Here is a 17710-nt window from a genome sequence, read left to right as displayed (position 1 = left end):
GGAAAATTGATGGACAGAAAGATTTGGGTGTTCAGGTCCATTGTTCCCTGAAGGTGGCAACGCAGGTCAATAGAGTGGTCAAGAAGGCATACGGCATGCTTTCCTTCATCGGACGGGGTATTGAGTACAAGAGTTGGCACGTCATGTTACAGTTGTATATGACTTTGGTTCGGCCACATTTGGAATACTACGTGCAGTTCTGGTCGCCACATTACCAAAAGGATGTAGATGCTTTGGAGAGGGTGCAGAGGAGGTTCACCAGGATGTTGCCTGGTATGGAGGGCGCTAGCTATGAAGAGAGGTTGAGTAGATTAGGATTATTTTCATTAGAAAGACGGAGGTTGAAGAGGGACCTGATTGAGGTGTACAAAATCATGAGAGGTATAGACAGGGTGGATAGCAAGAAGCTTTTCCCCCAGAGTGGGGGATTCAATTACTAGGGGTCACGATTTCAAAGTGAGAGGGGAAAAGTTTAGGGGGGATATGCGTGGAAAGTTCTTTACGCAGAGGATGGTGGGTGCCTGGAACGTGTTGCCAGCGTAGGTGGTAGACACGGGCACGATAGCGTCTCTTAAGATGTATCTAGACAGATACATAAATGGGCAGGAAGCAAAGAGATACAGACCCTTAGAAAATAGGCGACAGGTTTAGATAGAGGATCTGAATCTTGGAGGGCCGAAGGGCCTGTTCCTGTGCTGTAATTTTCTTTATTCTTCTGGTCTCCTTATGTAAGAAAGGATGTAAATGCGTTGTAGGCAGTAGAGAAGGTTTACTAGACAAATAGCTGGAATGGGTGGGCAGTCTCATGAGGAAAGATTGGACAGGCTAGGCTTGTTTCCACTGGAATTTAGAAGAGTAAGAGGCAGCTTGATTGAAACACAAGATCTTGAGGGGTTTTGGCAAGGTGGATGTTGAAGAGATGTTTCCCTTTGTGGTTAATCTAGAACTAGGGATCACTGGTTTAAAAATAAGGGGTTGCCCATTTAAAACAGATGAGAATTTTTTCTCAGAGTCACGAGTCTTTAGAATTCTCTTCCTCAAAAAAGGTAGAGATAGATTCTTGATAAGCAAGAGGGTGGAAGGTTATCAGATGTAGGTGGCAATGTGGAATAATCAGTTCAGCCATGAGCTTATTGAATGGCACAGCAGGCTTGAGGGGCCTACTGCTACTCCTAATATTTGTATGTAAATCTTCAAAATTTACCCAAAAAAAAGCACTTGTAATGCATGTTTCATATTGCACAATTTACAATACCAAAAGCAAGTTTGTGGAAAAGTTTTATTATGGTTTACATGACAAGTTTCACAAGAAAGTGAAATCTTAAATATTACAAATTTACAGTCATTTCACTTCAAGGAATGCAAACAAACATAGAAAACTCCTTTGCCCTCCCAGACCTTTTTATAGGGTTAAGTCTGAATGGTTTGTTCAGTATTCTGTTCAATTGTTCCTTGTCCCAGTACTTTACACCTCCCCAGTGTAGATTGTAGTCTATTATAATTCATCCTTTATATCTGTGGATTCCTGGAAGTGGGGGGGAAAAAAAAAAAAACAAACTTGTGTAGCTCAATCCCAGGAATATACTTGAAAGTGATTAAATCTTGCATATGTACTGTAACTAATTCAAAGACCCACCTCAGTCTGTTTTTCTTCTGTTTCATTTTGCTCTGCTTCATCTTGCTCTGCTTCATCAGCTTTCACCTCATCTTGTTCCTCAACCTCTTCATCTGCAAGTTCTTCATATTCTTCAACCTAAAAGTAGGTACAGTAGTTCAGTTTCAATCATCTAAGTGGAGTTAGAATTCAACATTTCCACCATTTGACTTACACAATACTTGACAGGTTTCATTTGAAAATGCAATCCAACCCAAATTAGTTTAAAAACCTTTCTTCTGCCCCACCCCCCCACCCAAATGAGCTTTTGAGGTCAACAGTACAATGTATTCACAAATGGGCGGCACAGTGGCGCAGTGGTTAACACCGCAACCTCACAGCTCCAGCGACCCGGGTTCGATTCTGGGTACTGCCTGTGCGGAGTTTGCAAGTTCTCCCTGTGTTTGTGTGGGTTTGCGCCAGGTGCTCCGGTTTCCTCCCACATCCAAAGACTTGCAGGTGATAGGTAAATTGGCCATTGTAAATTGACCCTAGTGTAGGGAGGTGATAGGGAATATGGGATTGCTGTAGGGTTAGTATAAATGGGTGGTTGTTGGTCGGCACAGACTCGGTGGGCCGAAGGGCCTGTTTCAGTGCTGTATCGCTAAATAAATAAAATCCAATGACATACCTGTGCACTGAGGTCTATGTTCATACTTAGACGAAGCATTCTTTCAATTCTATCACCATATGCTTTAGTGTCTGGTAATTGGTAACCTGAACGTAATGTGGCAGTCTCAAATAATACTACAGCAAGGTCTGCAGCAGTCTGATCATCCTCATTTTCCTAAAGAAAACAGATATTGTAGTTTCATATTAGCAAGCAGCTCACTGTTCAGATTTTGATTTTGAAAAACACTAGATGAGTCAGATTTCCTTCTTTGAAGGGTAGCTTTCCACAGCCCCCCATAATCCAGTGCTAACAATTTTGTAGTAATCAAATTTACAATGTGCTACATTAGGATTTGCACTTGTGTTGCTAGTCCAGTACTATAATACATGACTATACCTGGCTAAAGCTCCTGTTTAAAAAATTATAATTTATATCTAACAGTTAAACAATTGTTCTGTGACTACTGGGTCAGAGACCATCAAAAGCCAATCCTCAGAGGATCTCCCTTTATCCTAGAAGAGCACAGTAACAAATGAAACAAACCTTGTGCCCCATTTAACTCAATATTGTTGTGTTAACAGTATACTGGAGATATCCTAATTAACAAGTTTTCAAATAAAGTTACCTTTACTCGCTTCAGCATCTCCTTGATCAGAGGATGTCTTGGATTAACTTCAAATGTCTTCTTTTGACCAGAATAGTAACTGTAAGGTTTATAACCTGATTAGTACTGGAATGTATGGGCCAAATAGTCATTTAATGGCACGCAATTTCCTATAGCCCTGCAAGTCTATTTCCTTCAAGTGCCCATCCAATTTGCTTTTCAAGTTAGATTGTCTCTGCTTCCACCCCCATTGCAGGCAGCGAGTTCCAGGTCATTACCACCTGCTGCATAAAAAAGGTTACTCATATTTCCCCTGCATCTCTTGCCCAAAACCCACAATCCATGTTCCCTGGCTTTTGCACCATCAGTTAATGGGAACAGCTTCCCATTGTCTAACTTAGGTAAGCCTGTCATAATCGAGTACACTTCTTAAATCTCCCCTTAAATCGCCATTGCTCCATGAACAGCCCCAGCTTTTCCAACCTAACCTTGTAACTAAAATCCCCCATCCGTGCAACCATTCTGGTAAATCTCCTCTGCACCCTCTCAAGGACTCACCTCTTTGCTAAAAGGTGAGCAGAACTGGACACAATACTCTAGTTGGGGCCTAACAATAGCTTTTTTTTTTTTGGTTCAGCATAACTTCCCTGCTTTTGTATTCAATGCCTCTTTCTAAAGTTGGAACCTTTAGTGTAGCACTGCAGTGCAATTATGTATTCCACAAGCCAGCACTGGTAGTGCTCAATCTGTAGTCAGTAAATTACAGCAGAGCCTTTGATTGTTAAGCAATAATTAAGACATAAAAAAAGGTGCCCCTGTACCAAAGCACAAGCCAAGCTACAGTTCTAGACCATGTTAAAGATGTTTCAAAGACTGCTAAATTAGCATGCTATTAAAATTATTAAAAGCAACTTACTTTGTGGAAATATCTTTTCCAGTCTGGTAGGCCTGAGCCTTCATGATTCTTTCCATATTACCAGACCATCCATACTGGCTGGCCACAAGAGCGCTAGGTGAATCTGTCAGGCGCTGGGACAACATGGCCTTTTCAATCTGAAAAAAAAAAATCAAGTTAAGGTTTCACTTTCCCCCTCACCTGCAAGTGGATCTGGTCTGTCCTTCTAAATATTGAAACTGATTAAAATATCAAAATGTGTGTAATTTGTTTAGGGGCATTATTTGTTGCCATCTGCATTTAACATCGCCTTCACTTGTTGCTTAGCAGGTTACAGCAATGTATGTTCTTGAACTTTTGGGAAAGCTCTCGCTACAATTCTACATAATACTAGATTTTACCCCCTTACTAATTAGCACTTTCTTGTGGCAGGATTAATTGTAAAAATTTCAAGTTGATTGTCTCAATGCATTAGGAAGCCATTCCAACATCCACAACTTTTCGCTGGTTGCAATTATTTATGCTACTAACATAATTCAATGCAGTACAGAACCATCAGCAATGGATGTATAGGTTGGTATACCCTGTCCTCAGGCAAAAACACCTGAACAAGCTTGCTATGAAGTTATGCATCATATACCTTATCTTTCAGTGCTTTGTCCTTCAGCCAGGCCAACAGTGGTTCATATTCCTTCTCCATTGCTTCATGTTTTTCTTTAGCCTTTTCACTTTCATCAAATTTCAGCCCTTCTTTGGCAACATTCTGGAACCTCTTTCCATCAAATTCAGGCAGAGCTTGGATACAGTATTCATCTACAGGTTCTGTCAGATACAAAACCTCATAACCCTTCTTCAAGAGCCGTTCAACAAAGGGAGAAGATTCAACCTGAAAACAAAAATCCAGTATCTAATAGCTTGCTTATACTTCAAAGTAAAATACATTTATACAAGACTCCACTATGCACAACAATAGAAGGTTCAGTGGTAGTATTATGCACTTTGCAGAGGAAGAGTAAATTACTCTGCAGTACAGCCTACTGCTGAGTTACAAATTTGGCCACCTGCAGTGCAACAGTTAAATTATCTCCAATAGTACGCCATCGCACCTCTTGTCTGCTTGCTCCAGCAATGAAATAGATCTTGTCTTGTTTCTCCTTCATTCTTTCCAAGTACTGCTCCAAACTAGTCCGTTTGGTATCATGGTGAGAAGACTGAAAACGCAGCAATTTGGCCAAACGTGTTCTATTGGAGTGATCTTCAATTACACCAAGCTTAATATTGGTCCCAAATTCCTTCCAGAATTCATCCTCATACTTTTCCTCAGCAATCTTCTTGATCATGTCCAGAGTTTTGCGTACTAGCTTCTTTCTAATAACCTATTTAGAGATAATTTAGGCCAATTAGAAATCCAGTAGAGCAAACAGATAAGCTATTTGAACAAAACACTAATGTAAAGGATTTACTGTCTTGCAGTGATGCAACAAGTTAAGTTTACTCTAGATGCAGGGAGTGCTACTGCAACGATAATGTGCAAGAACAAAATCCAATACAATACTGAGCCACACAATCTACCTCCAAGTCAGGTAAATTGACTAAGCCAGTTAAAGCTCCAGAAAGTCAGATTATACAGAAAGCAAAGACAGCTTTAAAAACCTTTTACCCTACAAGTTAATATTTTAAATACATTTGAGAAACAGCAAACATGTTACCTTAAGATACTCAGCAACATTTCAAATTTGATAGAGATAATACATGTACCTTCAACAGTTTATGCTGTTGCAAAGTCTCACGGGACACATTCAGAGGTAGATCATCAGAATCCACCTGTGAAAAATATTAAATGTAGGTTCAGTGCTAAAATAAGTTAATATTAAATGCCCAAAGCAAAGTGCTTTATTTTAACTCAAAAGGGCATACAAAGACTTTAAAGTCCACTTGACCAAAAATCAGCACATGTAAGTCTCCAGTAGTCAAGAATTCAAATGTGCTTTATACACTGAAACATCAATAGGTTTCACATTAAAAGCAATTCTAGCAAACACCTGCATGCAAACAATGCAGAATAAGTATGCAAGTTTTGCCTTTATTAGTAACAAAATAACTAATGCATCATCTTTACATACAGGGAATATGTATACTGAAAATCAAGTGAAGACTCTTAGTAAACCATTATTTTATTTATTTGGACTCAGCTGACAACTGCGGAGATTACTTTGCCTGGAAAGGACAGGGATTACATACCTAATGTTGCAAGGTTAAGAAAGCTACAGTTCTGGCCTAAAACCATGTGCATATATAGTAGAGTTTCATTTATATGAATACTTACTACACCCTTGATGAAATTCAAATATTTTGGCATCATATCATGGAAATCATCCGTGATGAACACTCTACGAACGAACAACTGCAATAAGAGGAAACTATTAGATTAAGCGTCAAAACTAGAGTATTATCAAACTTCCCAGTACGCGACTGCTGTCAATGCCTTTACAACCAAGATGTGCTTAAAGCTGGTAATCATGCAAGGAACCATCTTTGCATTCTTGGAAGTTAATGATTCAAAATTTGAAATTGACTGCACAGCACTGTTTGTAGTCTATGGAAAAATTGATTCATGTGTGCCAAGTGCACAAAGCCAAATAGAAATCCAGAAGCAAGAGTGAAGAGAAAATGAAAATTTCCTTTGCTTTAGTCAGTCAATCAGGAGAGGATACAAATATCAATATACTAGTCTGATCTAATTAGATTAGGTGTTTCTAGTGAGCATGCAGGAAACTTCTAGGTGCAGAGGTTCCTGTCCCATTGATAGAAGGGATACAAGCTTGAACAACACTTTTCAATAAGGACTATCTTGTTCTGGTAGTAATGCTGGCAATGGGAACAGGTGAAATGCATACAACACTTGAACCAAAGTATTTCTTTATAAAAAAGGATAGAAAAATCTGTTGTGGCAATGGAAAACTGTTTTTTTATATTTTAAAACTTAAATCAGCATACCTTAATGAAGTCAGATTTTTTTGATCCATATTCATCAAATAAACCACGGGGTGCAGTTTTAGGCACAAACAAGATGGACTTGAATGTGACTTCTCCTTCAGCAGTGAAATGGATATGAGCAATTGGGTCATCAGAATCCTGAAAAAAAGAAAAAGCTCTTATAAATAAGAAAATTAAATACATTAGAGGAGGTATTTCAGCACATTTCAAAGCATTTCCAGAAATTCACAACTTTAGATTTGCTCCACAGAGACTGACCATCTTTAGGGGCACCAGCATAAATATTAGCATAGCATTCAGACACCCTTCAGGGTGAAGCACTAGCTAGGTGTCGTGTACTTAAATTGGATTTGGCAAACTAGGAGTCCTCCCAAATAGCAGAAAAGTCACTATAAAACCACTTTCAGGCTGCAAACGTTTAGAGCAGATGATCTCAAAGACCTTTAAAATAAATTACCTTTGAGAAGGTCTTGTAGAAAGCTGTATATTCATCATCTTCTATTTCTTTAGTTGGTCTTTGCCAGATTGGTTTAATGTCATTCATCAGCTCCCAATCCCAGACTGTCTTCTCAACCTGCAAGAATTGGGAATTTATAGCACACAACATAAAGGAAGGAGTAGGCCACTCAGCCCAAGCATGTCCTGCTATTCAATTAAATCATGGCTCATCAGCATCTTACTATCTATGTGGCTGGGTTCCATAACCTTTGCCTTACAAAAATTTCTCAGCTTTCAAATTGTCATGTGACCCAGCCTTAGCTTAGAGTTGAGTCAATTTTTGCCACCTTTTGTGAAGCATTGCTTTCCTATTAGTGTGGGTAAAAGGGATTGAAGTGGATGATCAGCCATGTTTGTATTTCAACGGCAGAGCAGGCTTGATGGGCTGAATAGCCTACTCCTATGTTCCTCGTCATCCCTGCAAAAACTTCTAATTTTATTATCCCCCTATCCTGACACTTTCTACAAGAAATCTCTCAAAATGATTGAGTAAATCATATTTAACACCTCAATTAGATCATCCCTTAAATCATCTATAATCTCAAAAAAAGGACTACGAGCCTAGTCTGTGCAACTGGCCCTCAAATTTAACTCTTAATCCCATCATCCTGGTGAATCTGCACTGCATTCCCCTGAGGAACTATGTCTTTTCTGAAGTGTGGTTCCCAGGACCGAATGCAGTTATTTGTACTGACAACTAGAGTTATTTCTGTACTTAGACCCCAAATCTTTCTGCTCATCTACATTTTTAGCTTCCTGCCATTAGAAAATACTATGATCCTTCTTGGGCCCAAAATGACCAGACACTTTCAACATTAGAACATAGAACAGTACAGCACAGGCCCTTCGGTCCACGATGTTGTGCCGAACCTTTAACCTACTCTAAGATCAAACTAACTACCTATCCTTCATTCTACTATCATCCATGTACCTATCCAAGAGTCGCTTAAATGCCCCTAATGTATCTGCTTCTACTACCACCGCTGGCAGCGCATTCCACGCACCCACCACTGTGTAAAGAACCTACCTCTGACATCTCCCCGAAACCTTCCTCCAATCACCCTAAAATTATGCCCCCTGGTGATGGCCCTTTCCACCCTGGGAAAAAGTCTGACTATCCACTCTATCTATGCCTCTCATCACCTTGTACCCCTCTATCAAGTCACCTCTCATCCTTCTTCGCTCCAATGAGAAAAGCCCTAGCTCCCTCAATCTTTCTTCGTAGGACATGCCCTCCAGTCCAGGCAGCATCCTGGTAAATCTCTTCTGCACCCTCGCTAAAGCTTCCACATCCTTCCTATAATGAGGCGACCAGAACTGAACACAATATTCCAAGTGTGGTCGAACCAGGGCCTTATAGAGCTGCAGCATAACCTCGCGGCTCTTAAACTCAATCCCCCGTTAATGAAAGCCAACACACCATACGCCTTAACAACCCTATCAACTTGGGTGGCAACTTTGAGCAATCTATGGACATGGACCCCAAGATCCCTCTGTTCCTCCACACTACCAAGAATCCTGTCTTTAAGCCTGTGTTCCACATTCAAATTCGACCTTCCAAAATGAATCACTTCACACTTTTCCAGGTTGAACTCCATCTGCCACTTCTCAGCCCAGCTCTGCATCCTGTCAATGTCCCGTTGCAACCTACAACAGCCTTCCACACTATCCACAACTCCAGCAACCTTTTTGTCATCGGCAAGCTTGCTAACCCAGCCTTCCACTTCCTCATCCAAGTCATTTATAAAAATCACAAAGAGCAGAGGTCCTAGAACAGATCCCTGCGGAACACCACTAGTCACCAAGCTCCATGCTGAATACCTGCCTCTACTACCACCTTCTGACTTCTATGGGCCAGCCAATTTTGTATCCAGACAGCCAACTTCCCCTGTATCCCATGCCTCCTCATTTTCTGAATGAGCCTACCATGGGGAACCTTATCAAACGCCTTGCTAAAATCCATATACACCACATCCACTGCTCTTCCTTCATCAATGTGTTTTGTCACATCTTCAAAGAATTCAATAAGACTTGTGAGGCATGACCTGCCCCTCACAAAGCCATGCTGACTGTCTCTAATCAAACCATGCTTTTCCAAATAATCATAAATCCTGTCTCTCAGAATCCTCTCCAATAATTTGCCCACTACCGACATAAGACTGACTGGTCTATAATTCCCAGGGTTATCCCTATTCCCTTTCTTGAACAAGGGAACAACATTTGCCACCCTCAAGTCATCCGATACTACTCCAGTGGACAGTGAAGATGCAAAGATAATCGCCAAAGGCGCAGCAATCTCTTCCCTCGCTTCCCGCAATATCCTTGGGTATATCCCGTCTGGCCCAGGGGACTTATCTGTCCTCATATCATTCAAAATTTCCAGAACATCCTCCCTCTTAACCTCAACCTGTCCTCACAAATGACCAGGTCCCTCTCACTAGTGAATACTGAAGCAAAGTATTCATTTAGGACCTCCCCTACCTCCTCCGACTCCAGGCACGTTCCCTCCACTATCCCTGATCGGCCCTACCCTCACTCTGGCCATCCTCTTGTCCCTCACATAAGTGTAGGACGCCTTGGGATTTTCCTTAATCCTACCCAAGACTTTTTCACGTCCCCTTCTAGCTCTCCTAAGTCCATTCTTCAGTTCCTTCCTGGCTACCTTGTAACCCTCTAGAGCCCTGTCTGATCCTTGCTTCTTCAACCTTACGTTAGTTTCCTTCTTCCTCTTAACTAGCTGTTCCACATCTCTTGTCATCCAAGGTTCCTTCACCCTACCATCCCTTCCTTGCCTCATCGGGACAAACCTATCCAGCAGTCGCAGCAAGTGCTCCCTAAACAACCTCCACATTTCTGTCGTGCATTTCCCTGAGAACATCTGTTCCCACTTTATGCTCCCCAGTTCCTGCCTAATAGCATTGTAATTCCCCCTTCCCCAATTAAATATTTTCCCATCCCGTCTGCTCCTGTCCCTCTCCATGACTATAGTAAAGGTCAGGGAGTTGTGATCACTATCACCGAAATGCTCTCCCACCGTGAGATCTGCCACCTGGCCTGGTTCATTGCCAAGCACCAAGTCCAACATAGTCTCCCCTCTAGTCAGCCTATCTACATATTGAGTCAGGAAACCTTCCTGGACACACTTGACAAAAACTGCTCCATCCAAACTACTTGCACTAAGGAGGTCCCAATCAATATTAGGGAAGTTGAAGTCACCCATGACAACAACCCTGTTACTTCTGCACCTTTCCAAAATCTGCCTCCCAATCGGTTCCTCCATGTATTGTTGCTATTGGGGGGGGGGGGGGGGGGGGGGGTGGCGATGTCTATAGAAAACTCCCAAAGTGACTGCTCCTTTCCGGTTTCTGACTTCCACCTATAATGACTCAGTAGACAAACCCTCCTCGGCGACCTCCCTTTTTGCAGCTGTGATACTATCCCTGATTAACAATGCCGCACCCCCACGGCACAGTGACGCAGTGGTTAGCAGCGCAGCCTCACAGCTCCAGCGACCCAGGTTCAATTCTGGGTACTGCCTTTGTGGAGTTTGCAAGTTCTCCCTGTGTCTGCGTGGGTTTCCTCCGGGTGCTCTGGTTTCCTCCCACATACCAAAGACTTGCAGGTGGATAGGTAAATTGGCAATTAGCAACTGCCCCTAGTATAGGTAGGTGGTAGGGAAAATATAGGGACAGGTGGGCATGTGGTAGGAATATGGAATTAGTGTAGGATTAGTATAAATGGGTGGTTGATGGTTGGCACAGACTCGGTGAGCCAAAGGGCCTGTTTCAGTGCTGTATCTCTAAACTAAACTAAACCAAACCTCTTTTACCTCTCTCCCTATTCCTTTTGAAACATCTAAACCCCGGAACATCCAACATCCATTCCTGCCAGTGATATCCACGTCTCCGTAATGGCCACAACATTGTAGCTCCAAGTACTGATCCATGCTCTAAGTTCATCACCCTTATTCCTGACACTTCTTGTGTTAAAATAGACACACTTCAACCCATCATACTGGCTGCAACTTTGCTCTGTCAACTGTCTAACCTTCCTCAGACTCTCTGCACTCGGTATCTGCCTGTTCAACAGCTACCCCATCCACTGATCTGTGGCTCCGGTTCCCACCCCCCTGCCAAACATTGACTTCCATTTGCTAGAGTTTTGCCCACAACCTTAATTTAGAAAGGTCTCCTTGCAACAGTTTGCTCCTGTCAGCACTATTTGCTGTGCCACCTAACTTAGAGCTAAATATCTAAGATTTCTGTGTTGCTATTTCTCCTTAGAAATCATTTACATCATGAAAAGCTGCAGTCTCAGTCCAGATCCCTGGGGACAGCACTAGTCACAATCTTATCCATAGTCTGTCTCCTACCCCAACCAATTCTCTATCCAAGCCAATTCTTTGAACATTTAATGAAATGAATGAAAAATGGTTCATACCTTCTTAGTTTTAGCTTTCTTTTCTTCATCTTCCTCTTCAACTGCTGCCTCATCATCAGTTTCTTCCTTTTCCTTAATTTCCTCCTCATCCATTGGTTCCTCCACAGTTTCTGTCTATTAACAGAAGCTTTTGTTAAATTTATAAAAGTACACGAGTTTACTGTTCACTGTCCAGAATCACATTTGAATTACCTTACTGCTCCAGATATAGATGGGGAAGTTGATGAATTGAGAGTATTTCTTCACTAGATTCTTGATGGTGTCCAGTTCAAGATAGTCAGATGCCTCCTCCTTCAAGACTAATCTAAAGTAAACAAGAACATATGATAGACAATTCAACACATAATTTATTAGTACTGTAAAGGATCAATATTGCATTAAGTAGCTTGGTCAGGCTAACTATATTATAACAGATCTAATGTCTTGGCTCCGTTAGCCAATAATAGCAACTATACCCTCCTTACAGATACTGCCAGCCAGCCATTTCCACATTATACCAACAAGGGATGCACTGTTCTAAGGCCAAACAATTTAGTAGCACACTGTAAAAAGGAGTCATAACTTACGAGATAGTAGTACCACGTCCTAGTGTATTTCCTCGTGGATCCTCTATTACAGAGAACTCATTTGAGTCAGATTCCCAGATGTGCTGTGTACCATTGTTGTGCTTAGATGTTACAATGACCTTATCTGCTACCAAGAAAGCAGAGTAGAATCCAACACCAAACTGACCAATCAGCTCAGAAGTAGACTGGTCATCGCTTTGCATCTCTGTCAGCTTATTTAAGAATTCACTTGTTCCAGACTTTGCAATTGTGCCAAGGTTTTTAATCAACTCATCCTTAGTCATGCCAATGCCTGTATCTGTGACATGTAGCATGTTCTTCTCTTTGTCAGCCTAGGGAGAAAGCAAAGTGCTAAAGTATAAATATTCCATCACCAAACCATATTCTCATTTGCATATGTAGATAATTCACTAATTGAGAAAATTAAATTTGGTCTAGTCTTCCTCTTATTGTCTTAATCAATGGGCTCAAAACTAAAGGGTATCAACCCTATCTCAAGTTCCATGCTGTCAGCAGGGTAGGGTGCATAAAAATTAAAACCAAACTTCATCTCAAATTCTCCAAGCGCCATGTGCCAAAATCACAAACTATGACATTTCTAAAATAAAACTTTACAGTACTGTAGTCATTATGCCTACAAAGCCTAAATTTTTTCTAATGTGCAATGGATGAGAAAAAAAAGAGACAACTTTGCTATGAAGGTGAAATGAGCAGTTCCAGCACATTTAAAAATGCATGAGCAGTAATACAACAATGTTTTTGTATCGAGGGTGGCCACAGGTATACATCCACATGGAAGATCTGACTCGAGCACACCAAATCTAAGTGTCAGACAACCATATGACACCTTTCTTACAATTTAGAACAAGCTATAATCCCGTGCCAATCTCCATTGTGCACCCAGTGTTTCTCTAATGCTTGAGACAACAGGCACATTCTGAAGGTACAGCTAGGCAGTCTTAACTCGAATCAGGACTTTGATCAGTTATCAGTTAATCCAATAGAATTTTACTACATTTTGAAACAAATTTAATGAAAGAAAACAAACCTTTATCTTGATTGTCATCTCTTCTGTGGCATGTAGTGCAGTATCATTTGTTAGAGACATCAACCGGATCTTGTCCAGTGCATCAGAAGCATTAGAAATCAGTTCACGTAGAAATATCTGATAATAAACATTAAGTTAAATATATTTGGCTACAGAATGTTAACTTAATATATATGCATTGTGTGAATTTTACCCTGGTATGCAGCTTTAAAAACTCCAATGTTAGTAATATGTTATAATACCATGTCATGATTATCAGGACACCACAGCTACTACAATAAATAATGGCCACAAGCACACAGCTGACTGAACTATATATACTGTTGGCATTTTATAGACTCTTCCCTCCACTCCAGGATGAGAAGTAAATGAGAAGACTGAAGTTAAATTGCTACTGAACACCCAACATGAAGTGCCACATTAAAAATGCCATATATAGATGGTCACAGGACAAGTCTAAGGCAAGTATCTTGAAAACAATCTCAGAAACTGCAAAACAGCAGAGTGAAGCCTTTTTTAAAAAAAAACTTACCTCTTTGTTTTTGTATAGAGAATTAATGATTAACTTCATCATTCTGTTAACCTCTGCTTGGAATAGAAACTTTTCAGCCTTTTCTCTGATTTCTTTAACTTGAGCAGGATTCAATCCATCTAATTGAATAGCTTCTTCCTCCCTACCAAAAAGGGCACAGGGGGAGGCTGTTAACTAATGTAAATAGCTGCATCAATAGGTCAATACACTTAACACTGCACAATAAAGACCAAATAGTTGCTTTTCTTTTCAAAATACTTGAATGTAGAAAAAAAAATCAGCTTGAATTTTAAGCTTCCATACAGCTCACTTTCAATTCCATCATTTGCACCCAAATGGGTCCATTTATTTTGACTTTGGCCTAGGACCAAATCTGGAGCCACATAACCATGAAACTAAGATGTTGGCCAACTGAACTCCATACTATGGTAGTAATATGTTTATCAAGGTTACACAGGTCTAGATCAACTCCAAGGTTAGTCTGAATTCCAGCCACTAAAAACTTTCTGAAATATGAAATATTCATGTACTAGTGGAATTAAGCCAAATGGCACAATGTCAAAGGCAAAAAAAAGCCTCAAGATTTATAGCTTTCTTCTCCTTCAATGCTGAGAAATAATGCAAGATCATACCACAATTTCATTTCAGTACAAAAATCTTTAAAAGGTAAAAGTTCAGATACTAAATGATTCTGATATATCTATCATTGTATACTGCTCAAGTGCCCAATTTTTCTAGTCTTATCTACATTTACTTGCACAAACTACCAGTGACAGTGTCATCCACACATTCTGTTCTCATGTGTTCAACCTGGAAAAGTGTGAAATGATTCATTCTGGAAGGTCGAATTTGAATGCAGAATCCAGGCTTAAAGACAGGATTCTTGGTAGTGTGGAGGAACAGAGGGATCTTGGGGTCCATGTCCATAGATCGCTCAAAGTTGCCACCCAAGTTGATAGGGTTGTTAAGAAGGCTTGGTGTGTTGGCTTCATTAACAGGGATTGAGTTTAAGAGCCACGAGGTTATGCTGCAGCTCTATAAGGCCCTGGTTCGACCACACTTGGAATATTGTGTTCAGTTCTGGTCACCTCATTATAGGAAGGATGTGGAAGCTTTAGAGAGGGTGCAGAGGAGATTTACCAGGATGCTGCCTGGACTGGAGGGCATGTCCTACGAAGAAAGATTGAGGGAGCTAAGGCTTTTCTCATTGGAGCGAAGAAGGATGAGAGGTGACTTGATAGAGGGGTACAAGATGATGAGAGGCGTAGAGTGGATAGTCAGAGACTTTTTCCTAGGGTGGAAAGGGCTATCACCAGGGGGTGTAATTTTAGGGTGATTGGAGGTAGGTTTTTTTTTTACACTGCCAGCAGTGGTAGAAGCAGATACATTAGGGGCATTTAAGCAACTCTTGGATAGGTACATGGATGATAGAAGAATGAAGGGTAGGTAGTTACTTAGATCTTAGAGTAGGTTAAAGGTTCAGCACAACATTGTGGGCTGAAGGGCCTGTACTGTTCTATGTTCTATGATGACAGCATCAGTGGCATTTAAGTTGGGCAGTACCAGTGTGACACAGGAGTCACATTGGCCCCTTTTCCTTAGGAATCAGTTGGGTTTGTGCAACACTCTGTAGCTTTCATAGCCATTTTCTGGTAGCAGACGAATTGATTTTAATAACTTGCCATTAGCGATACATGAAAATATGATCTCCGGGTTTGAAGTCCAGTATCACCACCACCGAAATGAACAGAACATCTCCACAATCAATACCTTTTAAGAACTTCATCGTCGGTCCGAGATCCATCCCTACTTTTCCCGAGATCTTCCTCCACCGTTTCATCTTCTGCTCTAACGGAAGCTGGACAAAGAAGTGAGGGTAGTTTAAACAGACAAGTCTCTTCAGGCAATAAATCAGCGATCGGAACCGTCCTTTAACATGAACCCACGTGTTTTCTTTTACAAGAAAAACCTCTCATCGTTGTGGAAGCGCCGTGGGGTTGGCTGGCTGGCTGCGGGGGAGGAGGAGGGTAACCAGGCTCCCTGGAGGCAGGAGTAATGAGGAGAATAAAACCAAAATACTGCGGAATAAGGAGAAACCGAGAGCCCACATTTCCAGCTCAGGGAGCTGGCATCAGCAGCCAGAGAGCGGGGGAGAAGCGACTCCACCTGAAAGCCCAGCCCATTCATCCCAACAGCCGCCAGGAGTAGAGGGGGCGTATGGAGATGCGATGAAGGGGGGCGGGGGAAGGTAATGAGAGCGTGGGGGATGGGATTGGGGGTGAGGAGTCAGAGGTCCACTCCCCCCCCACACACACACGGTTACGAGACAACAGCAGACCGGTCGAGGCGAGTGAAGGGGATCCGAGTCCCTGAGCGGGTACAAGGCCGGGAACCCCTCACCGTTCCAGGAGCTGAAGGAAGATTCCAGAAACGCCAGTTCGCGCCCATCGACACTTACCGAACGCCAGAAGCGCGCACACCAGCGCGAGAATCCAGGCCTGGTTCATCATCGGGAGGCTCTGCGATTTTTCTTCCTTCGCTGATCCTTTTCCCCCACCCCCGGTACCGTTATGTCTCACGTGCCCGCTGTATGATACCTCAATTTCCCCACGAACCACGCTCTCTCCGCGACTCCCCTCACAACACACGCCTGGTGCTTCACTCGGATTCTTCAATAAAACCGGTTGAAGGGAGGGGGAGGGGAGGGGACGGGGCGACGAGCAGCCAATCGCAGCCCACCACGCAAAAAACAACCGACGAATCAGGAGCGGTGGCGAAAACGCCTCCGCCAATCACCGTCTTCCATGTACCATCTCCTACGTCCAGAGCGTGGCTCGTCCCGATTGGTGGAGAAGCGCCGAGCCGGGTCGAAGCTCAAACGGTTTAGAGTTTTTCATTTTTGGATTTATACGTTTAATTTTTTTGGGAGGGGGTGTAATCGTACATTGGTTAGAATCATTTTTTTTAAAAAAAGAAAAATATATCTTAGTTTTAAAGAGCTGCTTTCATTTACTTCCGGGGTTGTCTGGCCTGGTTCTCCGGGTCGTTTACCTGGATAACGAGCCTTGGAGACGGTTGCGATGGAAACGGGGGATGCTGCAGAGGCTGGAAAGCCGGAGCCGCGGATGGGAACGTATAATCGTGGCGAGGTTTTTCCTGTTGCTTTTTTTGAAAAAAATAAACGCTTGCGTTTGTTGAGCAAATGCCATGGAGTCAAAGTAAGCAGAAATTATATAGTTCATGTTTTTAATCTGGGGACCGTAACGAAAAGGGACGCGCGATGAAGAAAATAATCCTATAAAAGACCTGCATTTACATCGCGCCATTCTCGACCAGACGACACCCCAAAGCGCTTTACAGCCAATGGAGTGTCCTCACTGTTATGCAGGAAACACGACAGACACTTTGCACGCAGCAAGATCCCACAAACAGCAAAATAAAAACAAAATACTGCAGATGCTGGAAATCTGAAATAAAAACAAGAAATGCTGGAACCACTCAGCAGGTCTGGCAGCATCTGTGGCAAGAGAAGCAGAGTTAACGTTTCGGGTCAGTGACCCTTCATCGGAACTGGACAAACAGCAATGTGACAATGACCACACGTTTTTGTGATATTGACTGATGGATACATTTTGGCCACCACACCATGAATAATCCCTTGCTATTCTTCAAATTAGCATCCAACCGAGAGGACAGGCAGGGCCTTAGTTTAATGTCTCATCCAAAGGTCAGCACTTCCTCAGTACTGCACAGGGACGTCCACTTAAATATTTATGCTCAAGTCTGTAGAGTGGGCTTGAACCCACAACCTCCTGCCTTAGAGGCAAAAGTACTCCTTTGAAGAGGCAGCAGAGTTATTGTAG

General features: G+C 42.1%; 2 protein-coding genes across 4 annotated transcripts in view; one reads left to right on the top strand and one right to left on the bottom strand.

Annotated features, from left to right (window-relative positions):
* Positions 1-1262: 1262 nt before the first annotated feature.
* Positions 1263-16522, bottom strand: hsp90b1 (heat shock protein 90, beta (grp94), member 1). The gene is made up of 18 exons (XM_068050306.1): positions 16306-16522; positions 15618-15705; positions 13848-13989; positions 13316-13432; positions 12268-12599; positions 11894-12005; positions 11702-11815; positions 7221-7337; positions 6764-6901; positions 6093-6170; positions 5525-5590; positions 4873-5142; positions 4407-4652; positions 3788-3924; positions 2893-2971; positions 2286-2441; positions 1637-1753; positions 1263-1525 (listed from the first exon to the last, which is right to left on the bottom strand). The coding sequence occupies exons 1-18, from the start codon at positions 16355-16357 to the stop codon at positions 1496-1498; spliced, it is 2391 nt and encodes a 796-aa protein (XP_067906407.1). The 5' UTR covers positions 16358-16522; the 3' UTR covers positions 1263-1495.
* Positions 16523-16620: 98 nt separating this feature from the next.
* ttc41 (tetratricopeptide repeat domain 41) overlaps positions 16621-17710 on the top strand; it is a 54645-nt gene continuing 53555 nt past the window's right edge. For all 3 annotated transcript variants that reach the window (XM_068050304.1, XM_068050305.1, XM_068050303.1), the window contains exon 1: positions 16621-17065. The gene's annotated coding sequence lies outside the window, so the exon portion shown is untranslated. The remainder of the gene's footprint in view (positions 17066-17710) is intronic.

This window comes from Heterodontus francisci, chromosome 18, assembly GCF_036365525.1.
Source record: "Heterodontus francisci isolate sHetFra1 chromosome 18, sHetFra1.hap1, whole genome shotgun sequence".
Classification (NCBI taxonomy): Eukaryota; Metazoa; Chordata; class Chondrichthyes; order Heterodontiformes; family Heterodontidae; genus Heterodontus; species Heterodontus francisci.
Note: the sequence above shows the minus strand (reverse complement) of the source record. Positions and strands in the feature narration are given on the sequence as shown.

Excerpts from the sequence above, each read along its gene's own strand:
- hsp90b1 (XM_068050306.1), bottom strand. The coding sequence starts at position 16,357 with ATGATGAACCAGGCCTGGATTCTCGCGCTGGTGTGCGCGCTTCTGGCG. Across the intron at positions 6,171-6,763 it reads AAAAATCTGACTTCATTAAG|TTGTTCGTTCGTAGAGTGTT; the intron begins GTATGCTGATTT and ends CTCTTATTGCAG. Across the intron at positions 5,143-5,524 it reads AACAGCATAAACTGTTGAAG|GTTATTAGAAAGAAGCTAGT; the intron begins GTACATGTATTA and ends ATCTCTAAATAG.